The 24,868-nt window shown below is 29.1% G+C and overlaps 5 protein-coding genes across 5 annotated transcripts; 3 read left to right on the top strand and 2 right to left on the bottom strand.

Annotated features, from left to right (window-relative positions):
• Positions 1-287: 287 nt before the first annotated feature.
• LOC105367952 (uncharacterized) lies at positions 288-2,319 on the top strand. Its single transcript, XM_011506819.1, has 5 exons — positions 288-424; positions 671-909; positions 1,094-1,255; positions 1,335-1,403; positions 2,129-2,319. Exons 1-5 carry the CDS (start codon positions 301-303, stop codon positions 2,303-2,305), a joined length of 771 nt encoding a protein of 256 aa, XP_011505121.1. The 5' UTR covers positions 288-300; the 3' UTR covers positions 2,306-2,319.
• Positions 2,320-4,572: 2,253 nt separating this feature from the next.
• SCCRO (defective in cullin neddylation 1 domain containing SCCRO) lies at positions 4,573-7,805 on the bottom strand. The gene is made up of 5 exons (XM_011506818.1): positions 7,561-7,805; positions 6,908-7,121; positions 6,354-6,522; positions 5,985-6,198; positions 4,573-5,027 (listed from the first exon to the last, which is right to left on the bottom strand). Exons 1-5 carry the CDS (start codon positions 7,561-7,563, stop codon positions 4,863-4,865), a joined length of 765 nt encoding a protein of 254 aa, XP_011505120.1. The 5' UTR covers positions 7,564-7,805; the 3' UTR covers positions 4,573-4,862.
• Positions 7,806-8,223: 418 nt separating this feature from the next.
• galla-2 (MIP18 family protein galla-2) lies at positions 8,224-9,578 on the top strand. The gene is made up of 3 exons (XM_011506817.1): positions 8,224-8,811; positions 8,885-8,964; positions 9,240-9,578. The coding sequence occupies exons 1-3, from the start codon at positions 8,685-8,687 to the stop codon at positions 9,513-9,515; spliced, it is 483 nt and encodes a 160-aa protein (XP_011505119.1). The 5' UTR covers positions 8,224-8,684; the 3' UTR covers positions 9,516-9,578.
• A 2,159-nt stretch (positions 9,579-11,737) lies between these two features.
• Positions 11,738-19,358, bottom strand: LOC105367949 (zinc finger protein 341). The gene is made up of 10 exons (XM_011506816.1): positions 19,166-19,358; positions 18,714-18,788; positions 18,358-18,631; positions 17,896-18,184; positions 17,521-17,715; positions 17,009-17,310; positions 15,912-16,173; positions 13,993-14,262; positions 12,397-12,618; positions 11,738-11,905 (listed from the first exon to the last, which is right to left on the bottom strand). The coding sequence occupies exons 1-10, from the start codon at positions 19,194-19,196 to the stop codon at positions 11,777-11,779; spliced, it is 2,049 nt and encodes a 682-aa protein (XP_011505118.1). The 5' UTR covers positions 19,197-19,358; the 3' UTR covers positions 11,738-11,776.
• Positions 19,359-22,303: 2,945 nt separating this feature from the next.
• On the top strand, positions 22,304-24,613 carry mTerf5 (mitochondrial transcription termination factor 5). The gene is made up of 6 exons (XM_011507406.1): positions 22,304-22,516; positions 22,599-22,732; positions 22,969-23,293; positions 23,368-23,786; positions 23,901-24,119; positions 24,418-24,613. The coding sequence occupies exons 1-6, from the start codon at positions 22,304-22,306 to the stop codon at positions 24,566-24,568; spliced, it is 1,461 nt and encodes a 486-aa protein (XP_011505708.1). The 3' UTR covers positions 24,569-24,613.
• The last annotated feature ends 255 nt before the right edge of the window (positions 24,614-24,868 follow it).

The raw sequence follows: 24,868 nt of genomic DNA, 5'->3' as shown, positions 1-24,868 counted from the left end.
TTGTTTCTCATTTGATATTTGTAGCGCGAAATTTGAATACGTAAAGTCAAAATTTTTAATTGACAATCGAATCAAGTTTATCAAGATGGACGCTTAACTATATTTTATAAGCAAAATTTTCAGTTAATAATGTATTTCGACAATGAAATTTAAAAATAACCTTGTTCATTTCTTTCAAGTCCAAGTTGTATTATAAAATTAAAAATTACATAATAAAAATGAGCATACCGCAACCGCAAAATCTTAGTATTTACTGAAATTAAAATTAAAAAAAAAAAAAAAAAAAAAAAAAAAAAAATTATGTCTCTTCCACCATTATTTGGCAATAATTTTCCCAATTATTATAAAGAATACTATTGTAATGTTGAAGTATACTGGTATCAGGCAGAATTCACACAAAGTTTATACCCACCTGGACAAGAAAGTAAGTTATTGATAACCACGATATAATTCCTACATAACTTGTGCATTTCTGTAAAATCTAAATTCATGTAATAAGACTAGACATTTTGCTATTTCGGCCGAAATGTGATAAACCAAATTTTTGTTTAAAATCAAATGATTTAAATTTAGAATAACATTATAAAATTTCTATTATATAAATAATTTACATAACACACACACGTATATATATATATATATATATATATATCAATCGTTATTTATATAGTTAGTGAAGCATGTACATTAATCTGTTTGCTGGTGGCCCAACGAATTAGTCAATTAAATCTTCGATTCATCAACGTTAATTCTAATTTGGAATTTAATATTATAATGGCAGAAGCGATAATAGAGGGCAATAAAATACATTCGCATATTGTTAAGAACAATCTTGTTCCACATCCATATTTGAACACGGAAGAGGCATTGAAATTTGGCGGAAAGAATCTTAATAAGCTGAGAGAATGGGTATTTAGATCAAGAATTAATGCTTTACAGATAATTATTAAATTTCCATATCTATTGAGAAATTATCAAAAACAAAAAAAAAAAAAACAAAAAAAAAAACAAAAACAAAAAAAACAAAACAAAACAAAACAAAAAAAAAACTATTTTCATCGCAATTACAAATAGAACAAATATTTCTTTTTAGAAATTTCAAATATTTCGCGAACATCTCGACACGAGCTTGCATAACAATATAAAAATCTTTTTATACGAATGGTATAAAAATCCTGTATCGGATAATTTATATATGCTTTTGATAACTTGTGGTAGAACAATACTTTTTATATTTCAACAGCAAACGGAAAAGGTATGATTAATTATTCGTTAAACTCTACTAATACGATTGGACATCTCAAATCATAAATTACGGTATTACATTTCAATAGGTCATCTTGTTTGATTCTCACGCACACAATAGCGCAAGGAATTCAAATAGGGGTCTAGTAGTGGCGCAAGTACGTTTGACATTTAGCTCGTTAACAACAGCTTATGCACTTATGCATTATCTTGATCGATAATTCACTTTTTTTATGCATTTTATACGAGTAGAATAATACTTTCACTAATCGGTATAAAGAACATTGCTTCTTTTATTTTATTTTATTTATTTATTTATTTATTTTAGATGTTTCGATTTTTTATATTTGAAAATTTGTATCTAAATGGTAGCGGGAGGGGCGGGGAGGGAGGGTAGGAGGGGGGGGGGATGCCTTTTAAAAATAAACGGGATTTCCAATGTATAAACTGAAGGTAAAAATGTAAAATTTTTTTTTTTTTTTAATCACTTATTTTACCATTACATACTAATAGGAAAACAACGTATTTCAATGTACGCTTATATAAAACATAATCAAAAGGCACGAAAGTACTGTTCCCATTCATATAACAATTCATATTACTTACAGTCATCAATTACCAAATTAAATTTTTTATCTAAAGGGGGGGGGGGGGGGGGGGGGGGGAGGGGAGGGGGGGGGGGGGATGCCTTTTAAAAATAAACGGGATTTCCAATGTATAAACTGAAGGTAAAAATGTAAAATTTTTTTTTTTTTTTAATCACTTATTTTACCATTACATACTAATAGGAAAACAACGTATTTCAATGTACGCTTATATAAAACATAATCAAAAGGCACGAAAGTACTGTTCCCATTCATATAACAATTCATATTACTTACAGTCATCAATTACCAAATTAAACGAATTATGTAATTGGTACATAAGAAACGTCATTCATAATTGTTATTCATTGGATGCCGATCAATATGAATTAGCTTGTTTGTATTATGAAGAACCACATAAATCAAGTAATTGTTGGGAGTGCAGGTGTAGTACACCTTTAATGAATTACAAATAATTAGGTGAACGAATAATTTAAATAAGCAAAAAATTGAAACATGATATTTGCATTCTGTAATCTTTTAATAGCGAAAAACAAAAAAAAACAAAAAAAAAAACAACAAAAAAAATTGCAAATTATTCATTGTTCCGATTAAATATCAAGCTTAATATCTTCAGCAGTTATAATAATTTTTTTATAGACATTTTTTAAAATGTATAAAGAAGAATATCATTTTCACTAAGGCATAACATTTTTTTTTTAATACTTTAAGGAAATTAAAATTGAAAAAGCATATTTATATAACGTTTGATATTTTACTATAAAAGTTGATATTTATACGATAAATATATGAATTTTGCAGATAAAAATGTAAATAATTGATGAAATAATTAACACCATGTATCTTTGAAATGTAGTACTTTATTAGAACCAGTTATACTGAACTATTTCTTTCAGATTAATGTAACGACACGTTTATTTACATTATTTACAATGTTCTTACTTAACGGTTTTAAAAACCTTATTCATACTAAAAACAATGCTGAAACAAAATCCATTGCAAGAAAAATCTTTTACACTTGAATAAAAATTTGTTTCAGCATTATCACTCGTGACAAACGTTACTTCTTAACTCCATTTACCTTGTGATAAGTACCTTAAGTTCTCTAAACTTAAACTAGAGCAGTTTTTGTAATTTTTTCAATTTACTGTTTTCTAAACAATATATTAAATGGAATTTTGCACTTAATTATATTAAAATTAACGCCGAATCAAGCAGCAATTGCTTTCAATTTCTTTTTCTTTTTCTTTTTCTCTGTTGTTTTTTTCATTTTTCCATTTTTTTTTTTCTCTTCTTTTGCATAGCTAAATACAAGAATAATCGGTGATTTTTAAAATCATTGTAATTACGTTACATCAATCATAGCTCGTTTTATTTCGGGCTTCATTTAGTATACAAAATTTAATTTAACAAGAACTAGTTATAATTTTCATTTGATATGGACATGTTATACATTATAAATTACTCCCAGCAAATTGTTATTCGTACACAAAAAATTATATCTTACAGATTAAGCCTACAAATGCAAAGCTAAAAGGAAAACTTGGTTTTTTCATCTCCTTAAAAACGTTTTTTTTAATCACAGCCTGTGTGCATGTTTGCTGTATGCTGTAGTGACGCAAGATTGAAATTTCACAATCCATAAATTAATTTTATGAAAATAAGCTCGCTTATCATTATAAAAATTAAACATAAAATTAGTTTAAGGGATTTTGCAGTGGCGTTCAATAATAAATTTATTGATTTTCCTTTAATTGCAAATTATTTGAATAATTGTTTTTCTTTGTTGTTGTTGTTGTTGTTGTTGTTGTTGTTGTTGTTGTCGTCGTTGTTTTTTCTTTTAACACTATAAATTTATCTTTACTATTAAAATATTTAAAAGTAATGAGAATTCATTAGAGCTGTAAATTACAGTGAGTAATTTTTGTAATATTAAATTATAAGGTATATGGTAACGAGCTAATTATTGTCGAATTTTTAAAATATTACAATTTAAAAAATAAAAAATTTACAGTCCTATGTGTGAAAAAGCTACTTTTAAATAAAAAATTTTTTTTTTTTTTTTTATCAAACAATGTATATACGTGAAGTAAATCAAAGAAATACTAATTATTCATGTAAGAATAAATAAGAGAACAGAACTACTACAACATTCGCCAAAATTATAATTCAAGTAAAATACAAATCTTGAATTCTCATTACAAAAGTATTTATTTTACGTTGATGATATTTTTCTTTCAATAAAGGAGTAATTTTCTTACTCGATACTGCAAAACAAATAAGTAATTTCCTTTTCTTTGTAGCTGTTGTAATTTCAAGCATAACAGCATTAAGTAGTAGTTACCAATGAAACATTTGTCTCAAAGTATTAAACCTTTCGCAGGTATTTCTTTCTCTTTTATACAAGGTTGCACAAAATTCATTCAGTATTTTTGGTAAATTATTTTTTTTTTTCTTTTCTTATAACAAGAAATTTATACCGCTTGCTATCTACATGTAAATCGACTCTCGTAAAGTTTTTTTTTTTTTTCATTGTTGAGAAATGCTAAAACGAATTCATCAATAATCTCGCGTGCGCGCATTGGCGTATGTTAATAGCGTGCACGTGGAAGTGTTACGAAAACGAAAGTGAAAAATGAGACAGAGTGAGTGAGTGAGAGTGAGAGTGAGAGTGAGAGTGAGAGTGAGAGTGAGCGTGAGAGAGAGAGAGAGTAGAGAGTAGAGAGTAGAGAGTAGAGAGAGAGAATAATATAGCTTTGTGATCTAAGAGATCTTGCTAGTCAAAGAGCAACAATTTTTTTTCTTCTTTTCATTTTACTTGTTTACCGTTTATCATTTTTTCGATCATTTTTGGACTGTCTTATGAAAAAATATTTCATTCGCCAAACAGCGATTAGGATTAGAAAACGAATTTGTCCGATAAATCTTTAATCATTCAGTGGTTAATGGCTCAACTGACAACTGAATAAATAATGATTTTAAATTAAAATTAGCGACTCGACCAATGAGACATTAAAGAGACTGACGAACCAGTGGCTGCGCCCACTCGACAAAATCGTCGATTAGTACGGGCCAGGCACCTTCCTCGTCGTAGTTAGTCATCGATGGGTTTATCACAAGAGCAAAGTCCAAAAGTAAATTCCACGTATCTTTGGGAATTGATCTTTTATGCTGTTCCTGAAAAAAAAATATTTGCAAATCAATTCAATGCTTAAAAACACAATCTCTTACTAAACAAATTATTAAACTTTTCTTAAATTATTCTAACGAATTATAATGTAATATTAATTGATTTAGTTTCCCAATTATTAAAGATAAAAATTTAATTCATTAGTTGGTTATTGTAAATATGAAATAAGATATAAAGTTAATGTCTAAATTAGACGTGAAAAATTATATAAAAATCCATTATGAAATATTACTTAAATTTATAACTTTTAACAGTTATAATTTACTGCATTGCATTCAAACATAATAATAGGCGATGATGTTCAAATATTTTACGAAATTCATTAGAAAATTATTGAATACATTTTGTAAAACTTAATATATTATTCAGAAGTAGTATTTAAGGTAAACAGAATCTGTACAACATAATAAAACTGCACGAGTTAACACTTGCTTTACTAATATAAATATCGTATGTAAGTTAATAGTCAAATAAATCATTGTTGATATTTTAATGACAAAATTTTAATGTCTTCATCTTATTAAGTTTCACTAAAATATTTATACAATAATGTAATGAGAATTAATTCCTACTTTCTTAGATAATTTAATATTATATAGATAGAACAATTCAATGAGTTAAATAGTTTTCTAGGATATGAGGATATCTACAAACATAATAATAAGTAATTGATTTACAATTTACAATTTCTAATTTATATAATATTAATCATAAATAATTTTCTTTCACCAGAAATAATATTACTTATGTTAATATAACAGTTGTTTTAATTAGGCGACTGCTTTGTTTGACAATTGCATAAAAGAAGCTTTTTGAGAGTAAAAGTATTTGACGTTTTTAACTAAAGGGAAATAATTAATTCTCTCTCTTATAATTTTGAAACGTACGTGAAGCTGCATTTGCATGATATTTTTTACTAAATTAATCGATTGAATATAACATACCTGCAAGAACTGGCACCATAATTGTAAAAACTGAAATTTTTCTTTTAACACAATGTTCCAGTAAGCAATAGCCATATCTAAATCAAGTCCTTTTTGCCCAGGATTTTTAGCATAGTTAAATGTAAAATGATAAAAGTCTTTGAATTTTAAGGGATCTCTCAATTCACCTTCTAAACTATTTAATCTTGTTTTAAGTTTATCTATATTATCAGCTCTATAAAATTTTATATAATATTTAATAAGACAATAAACGTTGGCAGAAACTTAGAAGTAATATTACTTAGCAAATGATACATTTTGATATTATTCTTATAAGAGAAGATTGTATTTTAAAAGTCGTTTAATTGAATAAGTTATGTATTCGCTTACCCTAAGTCTGTCATGCCATTCATAAATTCATCCTTAGTGAATTCACATTGCATTTCGGCTCTAAACTTCCAAGCTATAATTAGAACTAATATACTTTCTGGAGTAAGACCTAAATCATCTAGAAATTTCATAATTCCATCTGCTGTAATTTTTTCTGTTTCATTTGGATCTGCAACAATATTTTTTATCGTCACTCAAAATAATGAAATTTAAATATCTTAGTCACTTTAATACTGTATTTATTTAATTCTTTTATCTTGGCTAAAGCATTTTTTTTTTTTTTTTTTTTTTTTTTTTTTTCTTTCTTTCTTTTTTGTAAATAAACAAATAATTTTATGGAATACTACTTTAATCTTTGACAAAATTTTAATTATATTACATAAGCACTCGTTTTTCTTTTTTCTCTTATTATAAATAAAAGCTACGACAGCTTATTAGCTCTCTCATCTTATACTATAATATAACAATAACTAATAAATAATATGTCTGTTTTGTTATCTATATTGTAAGCAATAAAGCTTATAAAAGCTTTAATTCCCCGCGATTGTAGCTACCTTGATATCTATTGTAAAGTATTTCAAGTTTCTTTTTGTCCACAAAATTCTTTGATTCCTTGTAATAAGCTTCAGGATTTTGAAAGAAGTTATCGCTCGCCAAGTCTAGCTTCCAGTCATTCTGTGTCAAGCAATATATGGCAGTTTGCTCCTCCGTTTGCGTAAAAGTTATGAATTTCCTTACTTTATCCCGCTGGGAAAATTTTAACCTATGCTACAAACACAAATACAAATGCTTATCAAAATCAATGCAATATAAGGATAAAAGGACAAGCGTGAGTGATCATAATGAGCGACTTTTTGGTTACAATTTTTCTTCAATGAAATAGTCATTGGTTTTTAAATTAGAAAAAAAATATGGAAACTATAAGAAGCCTTTAGAGGCAAAAATTTTAAGATGACAAATTAATTTTAGCGTACTAAAATTTAGAGGTTATTTAAGGTATAATGAATCACGAGGTTGTAACTTGGTAAGCAAAAAAAAAAAAAAAAAACTCGTAAACGTTGCTTTAGCCAAGATGGATCTGTGTATTTGATTATTATTTATTTAGTTATTTATTTTTTTTATTTATTTATTTATTTTTTTTTTTTTTTTTTTTTTTTTTTTTTTTTTTTTTGCACAGATCCAGAGGTGTAAATAATGCGAAACTTACCATGTTTAAAAAAAGTTTTTCAGGCCCCCGAAAGCCAAAATATTTTTCTCTCACGCTATTGCCATGAATATGCGCATGTCCGCCATCTAACCAACACGCGCACAATTCGCATAACCGCAGTTCACGTACAGAAGAAACACTCGGGAGAATCGTCTTATCGCATATACGGCGAAACGATCAAGGCTTTTAAATTGTCAATCATTTTCAAGTTCAACCTCTCAATTGTTTAATATTAGTTAATTAATAGGTAGAAATTATCTTAGGCATTAAATCCTCTTAAGGCTATCGTTCAACTACAACATCTCCCATTACTTGCCCAATATTCTACTTAAAACCTTTTATATTTTCTTTGTTTTGGATTTTTTTTTAATTTTTTTTTGCCCTTTTCGACTCGATTTTTTGTTTTTTACCGACTGTCCTGCCCCGCGAATAATACTTTCTATCGGTTATACGGTTATATTATACGTGCGTACGCGCAAACACGCTCGCGCGCAATTGCTAAGAGACATTGGCGTATGTGATACGTGCGGGATCATGCGCGCGGTTGCTCGGAGTGCGCCAGTGTGCGTGCGTGCGTGCACGAACGCGCGCATAAATATTCTTAAATTTTTAAATTAAAAATAAATTAGCCGTTAATTTGACGAGTCCCGGATTGATTGGAATGGAATTACGGATGTTAGGCCGCTTGATAAAATTGCGTCGAAATTTTGAGATTTAACTTACGATTTAAATTACAGACGTTATCATTTGAATGGGCAATGCCATTGACGTCTTAGAGCTTTTAAATAACCAACTCGAATTGCATATAATTGGGAGATTAATAATACGAATTGTCAATTGTCTCGACGGGGAAAGCCGCGGATTTTTCACTCGAGACCTAACGAGCCGGATTTTTGCCTCTTCAACGATCTCTTCGATCGCCTACTTCGGAACTCGAGATCGCATTACCCTCGCGGCATCCATCCGTCACTTCTGTTGCAGAAATGTGAAGAGTGAAATTTTTCTTGCAGCATTATTGTGGTGTACCTAAGCTAGTTATAACCTTTAAACAATTTAACTATCGTTCCCCGTTTTTACTTTCCATTTATTATAAAAAGAGAGGAGCAGTAGCATTAGTATACTAAATGAATAAAGTTCTAGAGAATCCTAATCCTAAAATATATCCGAAATTGGAAGAAAAATTAGGAACTGATACAGAATGTGAAAATATAATACGAAATACAAATGAATTTGACGCACGTGGTATTTTTGGTGAGTAACCTCTTCTTATGTAAACGCCATTCGGCATATTATAATATTTATTGATAAGATGCAATAATTGTAGAGCTGTTGCGAAATATAAATGATCCAGAGCATCCATTAACCCTTGAGCAATTAAATGTCATTGAGCAGAATTTAATCGAAGTAGGTATTGATTAAGATATGTATATGATTATACCGTAAGTAAACAAATCGGGCAGTGATTGCATTTTAATTTTTATAAGACATCAACGAGTCAGTTACTTTCCATTCTCCGTATCGTCATTTAGCCGAACATAAGTTTTAAAAAGCAAAAACTTTCTACAAATTATCATTCATCGGTTTTGATAGAGTAACGGAACATATTGAAAACATTATTTTATAAATAAGAAAATTAACCACTTTAAAGCAGGACTCTTTTGTTTGGCATCGTACATTAGGTGGATAATGAAAACAATGAAATCAACGTTAAATTTACACCAACGATACCTCACTGCAGTATGGCCACATTGATTGGCTTGTCTATAAGAACGCAACTATTAAGAACCATTCCAGGGAGATTTAAAGTAAGCGTCACCATTAATCCAGGAACGCATATTGCAGAGATCGCGGTTAACAAACAACTTGCCGACAAAGAGAGAGTTGCCGCTGCACTAGAGAATAAATTTCTTCTTACCGTTATAGACCAATGTCTTGAAAATACTGTACAATCTTAGTATTAATTTTTTTTTAATGTAGAAATTAATTTTAATTATAATTTACTGTATATTTAATGCTAATTTGCTCATTTTTATCATAGGGCTTCATTTATTGATTTATCGATTTAAAATTGTTGGTAATACTTATATACATGTTTACATGACTGTTGTATATTTAATTACAAGCGCCTGTTATTTATTAAAGAGACTATGACAATTTATAAATTTATTAAATTATTTATAATTTAAACAAAAAATAAAACAGTTTATATTTAATTAACTGTTTATATATTCATCTGTCGTTTCCTTTAACATACGCAAGTCTGTGTATTATTTTAAACAAGTTATTATAAAATCAATTAAAAGTCATATATATCTAATTATTTTACCATTAATTTGAATTTTGGTAAACTAATTTGTTAGCAAATTATTTCAATGAATAATAACTAGATTTCTTTTAGTTACTATTAAAAATAAAATTTAACCACTAATTTTGTAGAAATGTTATACGCAAACAATGCATTAGAAGAATATTCCAATATTCTATATAACTCGTTTATTTTATAACGAATTTTATTAAATTTTTGTTCGTCGATGGTTAGAGAAGTTGATTCGATTCTCAATACCAATTATTAAAATATTCGTAATACTATGATTATGTAATTGAATCAGAATGCTTAAAAGAATTTTGAAATAATTATACCAACAAATTAAGGTATATTTGAGCTTGTCCATTAATTGTTTTTTTTTTAAATGTCCAACTATTATTTCAATATTTATAATGCATTTTTTTTTTTTTTTTTTTTTTTTTTTTTTTTTTTTGACAGCCCTATTTAAATGACACTAGAGGTATAATTTGTGCTCCTTGAATTCAAGGAAATTCATTACATCATAGAGTACTTTTTGCATTTAGTACATTCTTACGTCACTTAACGTCATTTTTGTATTCTTGTACGAAAAGAATAATTTTCATTATCAAAATTATGTCCTGATTAAGAAAAGAAGAAAAAAATTGCTTATAAGTTACAAATTAAAAAGTTAAATGAATAAATTTAGGTATTTCAAATATCATAATAATCTCTTGAAAATGTCTATGTTGTTTTAACAAGGAAATAAAAATTACAACGAATAAATCAAAAACTCTTTATATCAGTAACATTTCATACATGGGTATAAATTATGTTATAAATATATGTAATTACATGATTCATATTGAATGTATTTATATGTAACTTATGTATAAAGCTTTCTCCTGTATCACATTGTAATTCACCTGTAACTGCCAAAGGAATCGTTTTTTAAGATTTAGTCTTTAAGATTGTTATATAAATATTATATACTAACTTATCGATACAAAAAATTCTGAAGTGAAATGAAATGTTTGCATTATATGAATGATATTATCACAGAGTATTAAAAAAAAAAAAATGTTAGTGTTTTCTCTTAATCCTTTATACGAATTATAAAACTTGTTGAATCGCAATTGTAAAGCTTATGGTATTGTATGATAATTTCAATTATATATTTGTATTCGTAAATTCAGATATATTCATTATGCTACTTTCGAATATCCTAAACATTTTTACAATATATGCACTTATGTTCTAATTTGATCATTCGGAATAATATAAATGTTATCAAGACAAGAACATGCGCTCGTTATTATGTAAATTTAGATTCGACTACTAATACTTTGGACTGACTTTGCTCTTTGTATCAGTGTTAAAGTGGAACGGACAAAAATTCGTTTAGAATTTTACTAAGTGCCTCCTGAGGGGTAAATAAAACAACATCTATGTTGGATTTTAAAAAATTTTCTACTCCACGAATTTCTGCCCATTAAACGTATCTTCAATAACGAAGGGAGAAAGATTAATTAACAAATGATTATTTCCTTGCGAACAGTTATTGTTGTACATTTAAACGAAAAGAAAAAAAAAATTTGTTCCTACCAAATCCTTTAAAATCTTGGTAATTGAATTACCCCTAAAAATTAAAGTTATATATTAATAAATAAAAAGACAATGTTACACAATTGAAAATTCACTATAGCCTTACATATTTTTCTTTCAAAACTTATAAAATGCAAAAGTACACGTGAATTATATTATATAAGTTACTTATATTGTTACAATTTATAATACAATTATCACAGATACGTAAACTACAAAATACCATATACTATAATTTAAAAAAAAAAAAAAAAAAAAAAAAAAAAAAAAAAAAAACGAGATTTGCGCTTTGTAGAAATAACGACTCTAAATAGAATTCCAATTGAATCATTCATTTTTTAATGAGTCTAAAGTTAACGAACTATCATCGCTTAAATCAAGATGTAGGTCGATATTTCCCATTTTTACGTCGAAGTCGTCTTCTCGATGATTAAGCTTTAAAGTCTCTGAGACATTCTAAAAATTAAAATTAGAGTATTTAATTTACTTTTCAAGCTGTATTATAAAGTTTAAAATTACAAATTATTATTACGAACGACAAATTACATATTCATTGCTTGTTTGTTGTTTATGCGTATGTCTGTATAATATATTATATTGATGTAATCTAATTAAAAAAAAAAAAAAAAAACTTAATATGCATACAAACGAACATTTTCCAATTTAACGAGCACACAAATTTTATATATTTGCCCGATAAATTACTTTAATAATTCAATGAGAATTGTTAATAAAAATCTTATGTTTAAGTGACAAAAAACAAATTAAATCATCAAATCTTGCCTGTATATTATATACTAAAGCATGAAATTCCAAGGCAGAATAGTTTAATTATTTAAGCATTAATTTGAATCTTTGGCATTCAATTTAGAAGCATAAAGCAAACATTAAAGTAAGATTTAAACTTTTTATTAATCACGCGATCTTTTGATATTATAATAGCATACCTTTATGTGATGTTCGTCAACTTTAGCCTTATTATTATCCTTATCAGAAGTACCTAAAACAGTGGGAGTAGTAGTTTTAGAAGAAACTTGTCGTTTGGGGGTTGGCCTTCGTGGTTTAAACGATCCGCAGGCTTTCTTCGGTAACTGTGAAGTCACGTGCTTCTTGGACTCATTTGATTGATCACAGTTATGAGTTAATAATTGATCTTTAGTTTTAAATGCCTAGAAAATCAAATATTTGATTTATCATTTTTTATATGTGCATGCGTATATATATATAAATGGACGCCTTACATGAAAATCTTAATTTTCCCTTAAGAATGAAATAACGAAACCGTAATGAATACGAACCGTAAAAAATAATGAAAAAATGAAAAGATATTAAAAGTAAGTAAAGTAATTTTAGAATCAACATTGTCGTTTATCTATTTTTAAAAAATGTACAAACGGAATAAGATAAATTCATCTTATTTTATTTATATGCACTGTAAATGTATTATAAAACATTTCAGTTAGAAAAAAAAGAAAACTACATAAAGAGCAAACTATTAAGTTATATATTGCAGATATTACTTTTATAATTTCATAAAAATTTCCAAATATGCTCTTATTCATTAATTATACTTCGATATGTACCGCACCATAATAGAAATACTTGAAAAACAAATCCAATGTAATATTACTTAAAACAATCTCAGATAACGTTGCATTGGAGTGACTATTTCATTTTGTTGTTGTTTTTTTGTTGTTTTTTTGTTGTTGTTTTTTGTTGTTTTTTTTGTTTTTTTTTGTTTTTTTTGTTGTTTTTTGTTGTTTTTTTTTTTGTTTTTGTTCAGATTACTTTGCAATAAAACGTAATAATAATGTAAAATTACGATATAAATGTTTGAGGGAGATTGTAATGAATCTTTTAATGTCCGATAGTGGCGTCCCTTCAATACTATTTGTCAATTGAAACTCGAACAATAATAATTAACGTTCAAGGAACGTTGTTCACCTATCAAATTCTAATGGTTAAGTTCCTGTCCGAACGGTTAAACGACAATGTAAAACGATTGTAAGTTTGTCGTCACTGGTTCACTGACAAATTCATACAATATTTCCGTTTGCACATAACGTCATATAAAATCAAAAATTTATTCATAAAATACCATAGACCACGCGCAAATTATATAAATACAATAGTTGTTTAAGAAAAATCTTAGGCACAGCTAAATACCATCGACTCCCCCCACCCCTAAATATAATCACGAGATAATGACATTTGCTTACTATCAATGGGGCGAGTTCATAGAGCTGGCTAATTAAACATTATTCAGAATTATTTAAAAAAAAAAAATTTCGATTTAACCTCTCACACGGCGGGCACGGACAATCCTCGAAACTTCGCCTAACAAAATCAAGGTCGACTCGCCGCCGCCCTGCCCCCCCCCCCCCCCCCCTCCCCAAGCAGCGAGCGCATCATCGAACTCCAAGAGCATAATCCAGCTTAACTGACGGCGTTCATCTCCATTACCCGAAACGCCGCGCAAGACCGATAGGAGATTGTCCGGTCATTACATGCCGATAATCGGCCAAAAGTACAAAGTAACTCACGTGCGAGCAGATGTCGCACTTCAAGCTGTGCTTGTTGAGCTCGTGATGCTTGAGCGCCTGGGCCCGGTGGAAGTGACGGTTGCAGTGGCCGCAGCTGAAGCGCTTGATATTGCTGTGAGTGAGCAAGTGGCGCTTGAGCTTATCGGGCCGGGAGAACTCGCTCATGCAGCCGAGGTGGCCGCGAAAGGGACACTTGAGCCGCTTCGTCAGGTCATGGATGAGCATGTGACGGCCCAGGCGGTCTTTCCTCTTGAATCTCGCGGGGCAGTGCTGGTTAGGAGCCAAAGCAGACTTGGTCACTGTTTGTCCTTTTTCTCAACGTCCGTCTCATACATTACCGAAGGCATCCCGGGACGGAGGTTGATTATTTGCGAACGTTAAGCCACGGTTAACTCGATATACCTTTGCCTTACCCTCTTCTCTAATCGAGCTCTCGAGCTTTAATGGCTATACCCGCGATTTTACTAGATCGGAAAATGAGAAAGAAACCCAATGGGGAGATCTTTGAACGCCCAGCGATTTTATCTGGCACTCTCACCTACTACTCTAATGACTTTTTCTGTGCGTGTGTTTAGGGATGAGGATGTGAAAAAGCGACTTGTATACACTCGCCACTTTTTATCGCTTTTGTCGTTTGTTTTTTTTTCCTTCGGTAAGGATAAAGCAAAATCACCGGAGTTATATGGCGAGCATTTTTAGGGGCACAAAGGTGTCTCAAAAGTATCAAAAAGACAAGATTCTTTAAATAATTTTGTAAAACGACATTTCCACATTATATCCACATTAGGTATTTTCATTTGCTTTGTATATTTAATGTTGGAAAAGTCAATATTACATTCTCGGCGATACCACCCGACGAATTATTTACATTATTTACAAACTAATCACTCGTATATTACAAGTTGTAAATATTTTATCATTTATATGTCTAAAGGAGTATCTGTAATAATCGTCGAACAAAACAAAAAAAAATTTTATTTTTTTTTAATTTGAATTTGTGACCTTGAAAATTATCTTGGAAGCCTTAAAGAAACAATCGCTTAATATATAAAATAATATATATTTTTGAGACACCCGATATGTATCGGCGCACTTTTTGACATTGCCAAGTACATCCGGAAACTTGAATAGGTGTGTGGGTGTACCAAAGCGAAACGCCAATTTCAAATGTCGCTGTCTTTACTATAAAAGCTGCTTGATCTAATCATTCTCAATAGTTGATTCAATAGTTCAAATCAATAGTTGACTATCGATTGCAGCAACACCTTACTGATATTTGATAAAATTTGTACAAATAATTTCCGTCTTCTTATGCTTTTCGATAAAGAGATGCCAAAACTCGCTTTTCCACGCAAATAGAAGGGGGCACACGGATCAGAGAGGATTATAACTGGAATTATTAAAATATTGAGGTCAATTATTACGTTAAAGGGGGTGGAATTGGAGAATAGGGACCAATGTAAATTTGATCTAACATTGACTAGCTAAGAAACTAGACTTTAGACTTGATTACGATTGATTTAATAAGTTGCTATATTAATGAACGATGTGTTTTAAAAATATGCCTATAAATGGCGCTTGACCCGTTTATCCGAAAGTCGTGGACGAAGGCTCACATCGTGTTGCAGGAGGTACCCTTAGGAACACGATTGATTAAACGAGCGATGCTTTAATGAAATAATATGTCCGCGAGCCACGCGTCAAAAATCATTCTTACTGTATTCTTTCTTATTGGCATCGTTGTGCGCTAATTAAAATAAGCATGACATTACGCGTAAGGCAATTAAATAAATAATAAAATACAATTAAACGCGTTTCCTAATGACTTAACGACTCAATGGACTATCTTAGCTTTAGATAATTTAAGAATTAATGTGAGCTATAAAGAAGGCGGGCGGATAATCTTGCGCGTCACTCACGGGGCAGAGGAACGGCGTCTCCTCGCTGTGTATGAGCTTGTGATTGGCGAGGTACTGCTCGGTCTTGAAAGCCTTGCCGCAGTCCTCGCAGGCGAACCTCGCTGACGAGGCGTGGGTCTTGAGGTGCCGCCTGAGGAATCTCTCGATGAGGAAACTCTTGCCGCAGTGGGGACAGGCGTAGTCGTGCGTCGTCGTCTCCGTGTGATGCTGGAGCGCCTCGAGGTTAGAGAAGGACGACTTACAGACCGAGCAGCAATAGTACCTGCGATCACAATTTGGTGAATAACCGAACTGTTCGTCGCACTTTAAACGTTTGCGATCTTACTTGATTATTATTTTTCTAAATCATTCGCGTAAGCTAAGCGCGCGCTTTCAAGCGAAAACGAGCTTTATCTAATACTCGAATGTCTTGTAGTTTTTTTATTTTACACTTGTGTGTCAAAATGAATTCGTTGGTTCGAGCGGGGTGAGGGGGCACAGTAAGTTATATATTTTACTTTTTCAGCAATCGTATTGAATTGTCGTCGAGGCAAAGAATTTCACGACATTACCAAGACTTTAAGACTACTTCTACTTTCAAAGAGCAGAAAATTTAAAAACTATTCTCATATGTCTGTATGAAAGGATAATTATTTCAAGCTTTGTATTCGTAAATTGAATTGGCAACTTTATGAAGATTACTCTTTATGAAGATAAGCGAACGAACGTCTTCATTTGGAAATTAAATCGAAACGACTGCGTTTGTAGTATTATTTATTAGAGATTTTTCACTTAAAATTAATAATCCATCGCTGTGAATATTTCGATGAATTCACTTTGACATTTTTTAATTAGAGATTAGGATCCGAGAGCCAAGTATAGGGAGATAGTAATTACTAGCCCCCCCCCTCCCCCAGTACCAAAGCTTTACCTTTTACCCTTTACCAAAAGCACGCCCCCCCCCCCGGCTTTGGTAAAACGCGTTTGAAAAGTTATTAATTGTTCATTATTCGTTTGCGATTTTAAGAAATGTTTTCGTTAGCTGTTGTCGCTCAGCCAACAGGACGATCAAAGATTCCTGGCGACAAACGAAATTAATACTTAATAACATCTCATACTTCTCGGTCGTCTTTTGCTTTTGGACGGAGTGAGTGTACTGATGGAGTCCGAGGTCGGTTAAGGTGTTGAAGGTGTCGCCGCAAACGTGGCAACGGTACTCGGATCGCTTGTGACTGCGCGTATGCTCGAGGAAGTCCTCGAGTTCGGCGAACATCGAGCCGCATCCGTATTGAACACACTTGTATACTTTGAGAGTCAAGTGCGATACGATAAGGTGACCCTTGAGCGCCTTGTACGAATCGAAAATTTCCTTACAGAATTGGCAGTGGTAAGAGCGTTCGATACTGCCATCGACCGGCGCCTGCAATGTCAACGATAACAATTTAAAGATTTATCGCTTAATTCGATTCCAATCAATGGATTGGGAAGGGAATTTCAAATAGAATGCCAGCACGACTTGACTCGAATGTTCATCTTTAAAGAACAACGGAAATTACACGGTGCGCTTCAATTTAGTAAAAGATTGTAAGGAATTCGATTAAAAAAAAAATTATTCATATTGACAAAGTACCTCTGGAGGTAGTGAATGAATGGCTGTGCCTGGCCATACTTTGTGCGATGACATATGTTTCTTTACATTGGACTTTTGAGCAAATGGACGACCACATACGACGCATTGGTAGGGCTTCTCGCCCGTATGCGAGCGTTCATGTTGTTGCCAATAAAACTTTTTGGCAAATTGCTTATGACAGTAGCTACACTTGTACTGTAATAAATAATATTATGACAAATGTAATTTTAAAGAGAGAATTTTTAATCGAAGAAGTGACATTTATAATAATAATAATAATAATATTAATAAATTCGGAATGCTGAATTTGAAATATTTCTTAATTCTTTAATTTAATAATAATAATGCCAAAAGTTTATCGTATATTCAATTTACCTTTAAGTTTTGCATTTGATAAGTCTTATTTTCATCCTCGTAAGCTTTCGATGAATCTTCGACTTCTGTAATATCAAAATTCATTGTAGGTTGTAGACTACCATCTTCAAGATTTTGGTTAATATCGTTCTCTAATACATTCAAATCATTTACATCATCGCTTAGAGGATTATCATCCGCACCCGTTAACGACGAATTAGCAAAAGGTTCCAATCCGTCGCTATTTAAAATTATAGGGACATTAAAACCAGAATCGGAAGCTAAGTAATTAGCACCTTCCTGCTCCATGCTAGAATAATAGATTGAAATTTTATTTTAAATCACTGACCTAACAATTATCGTACATAAGCATTCAATTCTAAAAATATTCAGTTATAAGTAGGCTTTGATACATTATCGTACTTCAACCTATTACCAGATTGGCACCATATTATAATTAAAAATACTCATTGATTCGCTTACCTAAACAGTATATCGTTTTCTTCCAAAATAATTGATTCACCAAGTTGATGATCCTGATTAAAATCATCTTCAGGATTATAATGCGTTCCATCATGGCAATCATCATCAGTCTGTAATACATGACTATCATTGCTAACTAAATAATGACTTAAATCCACCTTCTGCTCTGGCAGTTTTGTGTGCTCTCTTTTATGAAGTACAAAAAGGTGCAACGAGGTGAATTGACTTTTACACTTGCCACACTGAAAAATATCTTCCTCATCTTGATTTATTGCTGTAATAATAAAAATTTAGCTTTATAAAGAAATCAAAAATAAATAAACTCAATGAAGTCGTGTATAATTTATAAAACATACCCGACTGCTCGACTTCGCTTATCAAAGTTTGAGAATCTAAAAGAGATTGTACAGATGAACCATCCAAAGATACGCCTGAAAAATCATAAAACTTATAATTTCAAAAAATTTTTTAATTTTCATACTTTAAATGAGTTAAAGACATAAAATATTGTAAAGCATATTATACAAGCGTCTACTATTTTAATTTAAAACTTTTCATTAATAATCCAATACTTATACATCTATTGATCAAATAGTGAAGTTTCTACTAAGTACTGAGACACAATGAAATTGTAATTGTTGAATTATTCATTCTTAAAATTATATATTTAATAAAAGAGGCTTATATTTGCTTCCATTCGAGTATTTAGTTAAAATATCTTGATTTTTATTGTAAAAGACAAGTGAATGACGATTAACAGTTTGTTATGGAACAAAATAACCCCTAACGATCACAACAAATACTTTACCCGATAAAGCATCGAAAATTGACTGCGCCATAATTTCATCTATTCGTTATTAGAACTTCATCGTCGTGTATAACTATTAATAAGCAAGCGATATGTTGAAAAGGCCCAATTTACATAAATTGTTAAAAACATTCCGGTAAACGACGTCAACGAAAATATTTTTCGCTACGATGTATTATAGTGACACCGTTGTCAAAACACCAACAAAGGCTGTAAGAATAGAAAAAAATTATAGTTTGAGTAGAGTACATGCGGCGTTGCCAATTCGCATTACGCGGGTAATTTAAAAATCATAACAAAGCTCGCATACATTAAAAATTGTGTTATATGTATATATATATATATATATATATATATATATGTGCGTATGAATGTAGGAGAATGTAATGTTACAAATGCATATACGAATATTTGCGTAAATACATCCGTTTTATTTTATTAAGTGTATCTGCATGTATATATATATATATATATATATATATATATATATATATATATATATATATACATGCAGATACACTTAATAAAATAAAATAAATGACAAATTGATTTACAAATATATCATACACAAAATATGAAAATAATTATTTATAGATCACTTCTAAAAAATATTTCTTATTACGTACATTTAATTTATAAATATACAGTTTTCAAATGTATTATCTAAAGCAAAATTATGCATAAATTATGATTTATAAATATATGCGAATGCATACTTGCACTAGTGTATTATGAGTTCAATTTATGTTAACATAAATAATAATAAATTTATAAGTAAAACGCTATTAACACATAGCTTCATCGTAAAGTTTAGTATGATGTTTATTTTTATTCCTAAATAAATATTAATATGAAATAAATGAATAAATATTGTAATAATGCCACAAGTTATAAATTTCATTTTACTAGTTATAAAAAATGTATATAATGCATGTCATATAAATTAATTTAAAATAGAATTGGTTAAATAAATAATAATGAGGCATATATATATATATATATATATATATATATATGATAAATATGATAAATATGATAAATGTCGTGAGTCGATTTTCAATAAATTCTGTAGTTTTTCAATTATTTTCAAAGGGACAGTATATTATTAATAGTAGAATGAAATTTTTTTTTTTTACTTTTTAAAGTAATTTGGTTAATTTGATGTTGAGATTGATTTTATACCTATTAAAAATAAAAAAATAATAATAAAAATACACAAATCTACTATTAAATAAAATGTTTACTTCCGGAAACATTTTTAGCATATTTTTTTACAAAAATGTGAAAACTTGGGAAAGCCCTAAAGGTTACAAATTGTGGCTGAATCGACGAACGAATATAATGATTTATATATAATAACAATGTAAAGTACTTTGATTTTAATGTCTTTAGATAATATATGATAACAAAATATCTTAATGTTAAAAAAGACCCTTTTATAAGTAATTTTTAACAGCTGATATGAATTGCCATGAACTCAAAATGAATCGATCGTTTATGTTTCATTGTTTTATTTGAACTTTTATAGCAAAGTTTAGATAAAGTATGACTGAGCACTTACATACAATTACTTTTGTATCCCCACATTAATAAAGTATACTATCGATATGCAAATAGATTTTCAGATTAATATTTAAAAGGTCAATAATCACTGCCTTTAAAATTTTTAATTGTTACGAATAAGGAAAGAATTGTTATCAAAACGATAAGATAAAGAAAATTTTATAATTTTAAGTTGGAAGTGCAGATTAATCCTAAAAGCAAATATTCCCAATCGACAAAAGAAAACTAATGTTTCGAAGGTAGAAAGAGTAGGACAGATTTGTTGTGGATTTTAAGACGATCCTCCACGTTAAGAAATACGTTGTAATTATACCCATGAAATTATTTAATGAATAGTGATGACATTGACGAATATTTTCCATAAATTAAGATTTTAAATCAAACATCAATAAAGAGGATAATACTTAAATTGAATCAAACTGTGTTATAATATTTATTTTTACGCTTCCACACCATTCCATAATTTAAAAAAAAAAAAAAAAAAAAAAAAAAAGACAACAACAACAACAACAAACAAAACTTAAACCTAATAATTTCATATCATGATATTCCATTTTTCATATAAAAATCCAAAGAATCTTTCACCATAATAAATTTAATTGACTGTAGAATTTAAATAACACTACACTAATTCCATATATGTACGTTTTCGTTTGAACTCGCATTTAAACGAATGAAAATTATAATTAAAAATAATTCCTTACCAGAAGCTTTCTCAATAATTTTTTGATATTAATGTGTAATGTCTAACGATTGTCGTGTCGGCTTTTCGAATTAACGAGAGATTCGAAAGAACAAATGAAAAATCATCTAAATGCATATACTAATAAAATATTGGATTGTGTAACTTATAAGTAACATGGCCGATGGTGCAAACAAAATTCATATTCGCCGAATTCGAAACTCTATTCGGTTTGTAATGCATTTACATTAATTCACGTATTGTTGATTGATACTCGTCACGATATTCTATAAAGCAAAACAAAACAAATAAAAAATGCTATGAGTAAACCACTAACCGGCAATGATTACATTAAAATTGTCATTGGCAATTAATCATTAATTTATGAATTTCAGGTAAATATATTATTAGCGAGTATATTAATTTTAACGTGGTGTATTCTGAAATTATCGATTCTCATTGTGCCTCGGTGCTTCTATATTATTATTTCAAAAGAATAGAAGAAAAAAAAGAGAAATATATATATATATATATATATATATATATATATATATAGAGAGAGAGAGAGAGAGAGAGAGAGAGAGAATCCAATTAAAGGGAAATTGTACTGCGCAAAATCGAACATTAAGCGCACTGTTGTTGTGTCCAGTTTACAATGATTAAAGATTATTTTGTTCCATTATGTTGAGGTTAAAACGTTCGAACGAGTATTTTATTTATTATCAGATTAAAGTATAACTTTTATAATATGTTTATATTTGAAACATGTAGAATTAGGTCTTTTGAAATGTGGCTCACAAGAATCGATGCAATATTAATTTGATTTATTATTAATAATGTAAAGATGTAAGGAAACATGTAAAGGGTAACTGATCGATGATGAAAAATACAAGATGTTAAAAGTTGTACATACCACGTGCAATTTATGCACGGCTCATTTGCAGACTTCATTTTTTAATATTAGATATAAATCTCAAATATACGAGAGAATTCATTCTTGGAAAATTCAATTGCAACAGGCCAACAAGGCGATTTCTAAGTCATATAAAAAAATTCAAAATAAGAAAATCTATCAGAATAAGGAAATTATTGCCACGCTTTTAAAGGTACCATTTTTTAAAATACATAATTGTTAAAAATTCTAATATTTACTTGCTGTATTGTAGCTTAAATAAACGTATCTTTTAGAAGCATGGTATTGTAACGAGCGTATCGATAAATGAAAAGAAAATATTTAAACAATCTTCATGGACCATAGAAAAAAGGATAATGCTGTTACAAGAGCTTGGAGTTTCCAATATAACGCCTTTTTATATTAACGAGTAAGTGATTTGAAATAATTCCTTAACTTTGAAAATATAGTAACAGGTTCTTATTTATTGCCTATCTGGAATTAATGAAGCGATAGCTTACATTCTGTTGAATCGATATGGTCGAATGAATACAGATAATGCCTAATAAGTTGTTTGTTCTCTTCGAAATTTATAATATAGTTAATGTAGAATAAGATACATACAAGGCTAATGATGAAAAATAATGTTAATTTTTAACGTTTCAGACTCGATAAAGGAATGCGTTTGCCTATTCATTTATTTAAAGCAAATACTTTACTAAATACTAATACTAGATTATCGAAAAATTTACTTAGTTCTATATCAAACACAATGTACACGCATAAATATATATCGGAATCACCAAATATCACGATGAAAAGACTCTATACTAATTGTCTAATTCATTATCTAAGGCGGGAAGAACAATTCAGTTACGATCAATTACGATTTCTGCACATCAAAGCCAAATGGTTAGGATATAATAGTTTTCGATTAATTAAAGAAACAATCAAATTTATAAAAAATGACTTAAAATTTACGAATGCACAGGTAATATATTTGTATATTTAAAAATATAAAAATTTAAAAGAATAATAAGAATAATAATAATAAATTTGTTTTAGATAGCAAAAAATCATTGCTTATTGAATTATCATCCTGAAAAAGTGAAGATTATTTACAATGAAATTTATAAACATTTTAAAGAAAATTCCAATAAAATCATATTAGCACATTCGAAACTTTTAAATATGGAATTATGCGATCTGCAAAAATTTATAAGGGTCCTGCAGAAATATAATATTAAAACCGATAAGATTCAAACGTATCCGTTTATTTTGCAACATAATCATAAAGATTTAGAGCGAAAAATCAAAACAATAATAAACAATCCCTTGACAAAGGTTTATAAGAAACATCCAAGATTTTTAAATTTGGTAACACATTATTTCTCCGTTGTGCCACGACTTCAGTATCTGGAAGATAATAATATACAATTTTTCAACTTAACCGGACTTACGGAAAAAGCTGCTTTCTGTAATCTGTAATGCTTTTAAAATATATAAATTGCTAAACTTAATACACTTACAAAGTTGAAAATTAATTTTAAAATAATATTACAAAGCAAAAATTATTCTGAATTTCCTTTTATTTTTAGGCTAAAGTCTATGAAATATAAGCTGACAAAAAGTTGTTTATTCTATTTTTTAGAAAAAGAATTTAAATATGATACTGGAGCATTAATGGTGATTATACAAAAGCATCCTTATTGGATGTACGTATCGCTAGTACAAATGTACGAATCGCTTCATTATCTACGTCAAAAATTTAGCGATAGCATCATTCGTGATCATATTTATGCCATTCTTTATAAAAAGTAAGATCATTTCTCTGATTTTAATTACTAGTCATTTCAATAAGCTTTTTGTGACTACTAACATGATTACTACTAACATAATCCATTGAAATGAATGAATATAATAATAATTATCAAGTATAAATATCATATTTTGAAGAATATTACATCATAAGTCAATATATATATATATATATATATATATATATATATATTATATATTGAAGAAATAAATATTAATTGCAATTTTGTAATAAATAAATCTATTTGACTATTAGTTAAGTACAATTAAGAAATTAATATCTTTTAATATATTTAGAAAGGACATACAAAGTGAAGTTGAAAGTCGACGACCAGAATACAGAAATTTAAGGAAGAACCAACAATTGGGAGTAATTATATATAACATTGAAAAAAAATGTAATTTTACGGGCGCTGTTGTTTTATCTATAGATAATGATACAAGCTAAAAGCTAATTTACATAATGTACCGGAATAATATGGCTTTTATTATTATTATTTCAATTACATTATTACTAAAATATTATATTAACAAATAGAAAATAAAAATAATTTTTGTTAATTTTTATTAGAATTCTTACATATAAAAAATCACCGGGCAATAAGGTTGAAAATATTTTAATACAACATACATAATAATCACTGCAAGGTACAAATAAACATTTCATAGTGAAGTAAAACAACATTAAAAGAAACTGTGTGTATATATATATAGGCGCCTGTTATAAATATCAGTTGGTATAATATTT

Source organism: Ceratosolen solmsi, unplaced genomic scaffold (assembly GCF_000503995.2).
Source record: "Ceratosolen solmsi marchali unplaced genomic scaffold, CerSol_1.0 scaffold6, whole genome shotgun sequence".
NCBI classification, from domain to species: Eukaryota; Metazoa; Arthropoda; class Insecta; order Hymenoptera; family Agaonidae; genus Ceratosolen; species Ceratosolen solmsi.
This window is presented reverse-complemented; position numbering and strand designations above follow the sequence as displayed.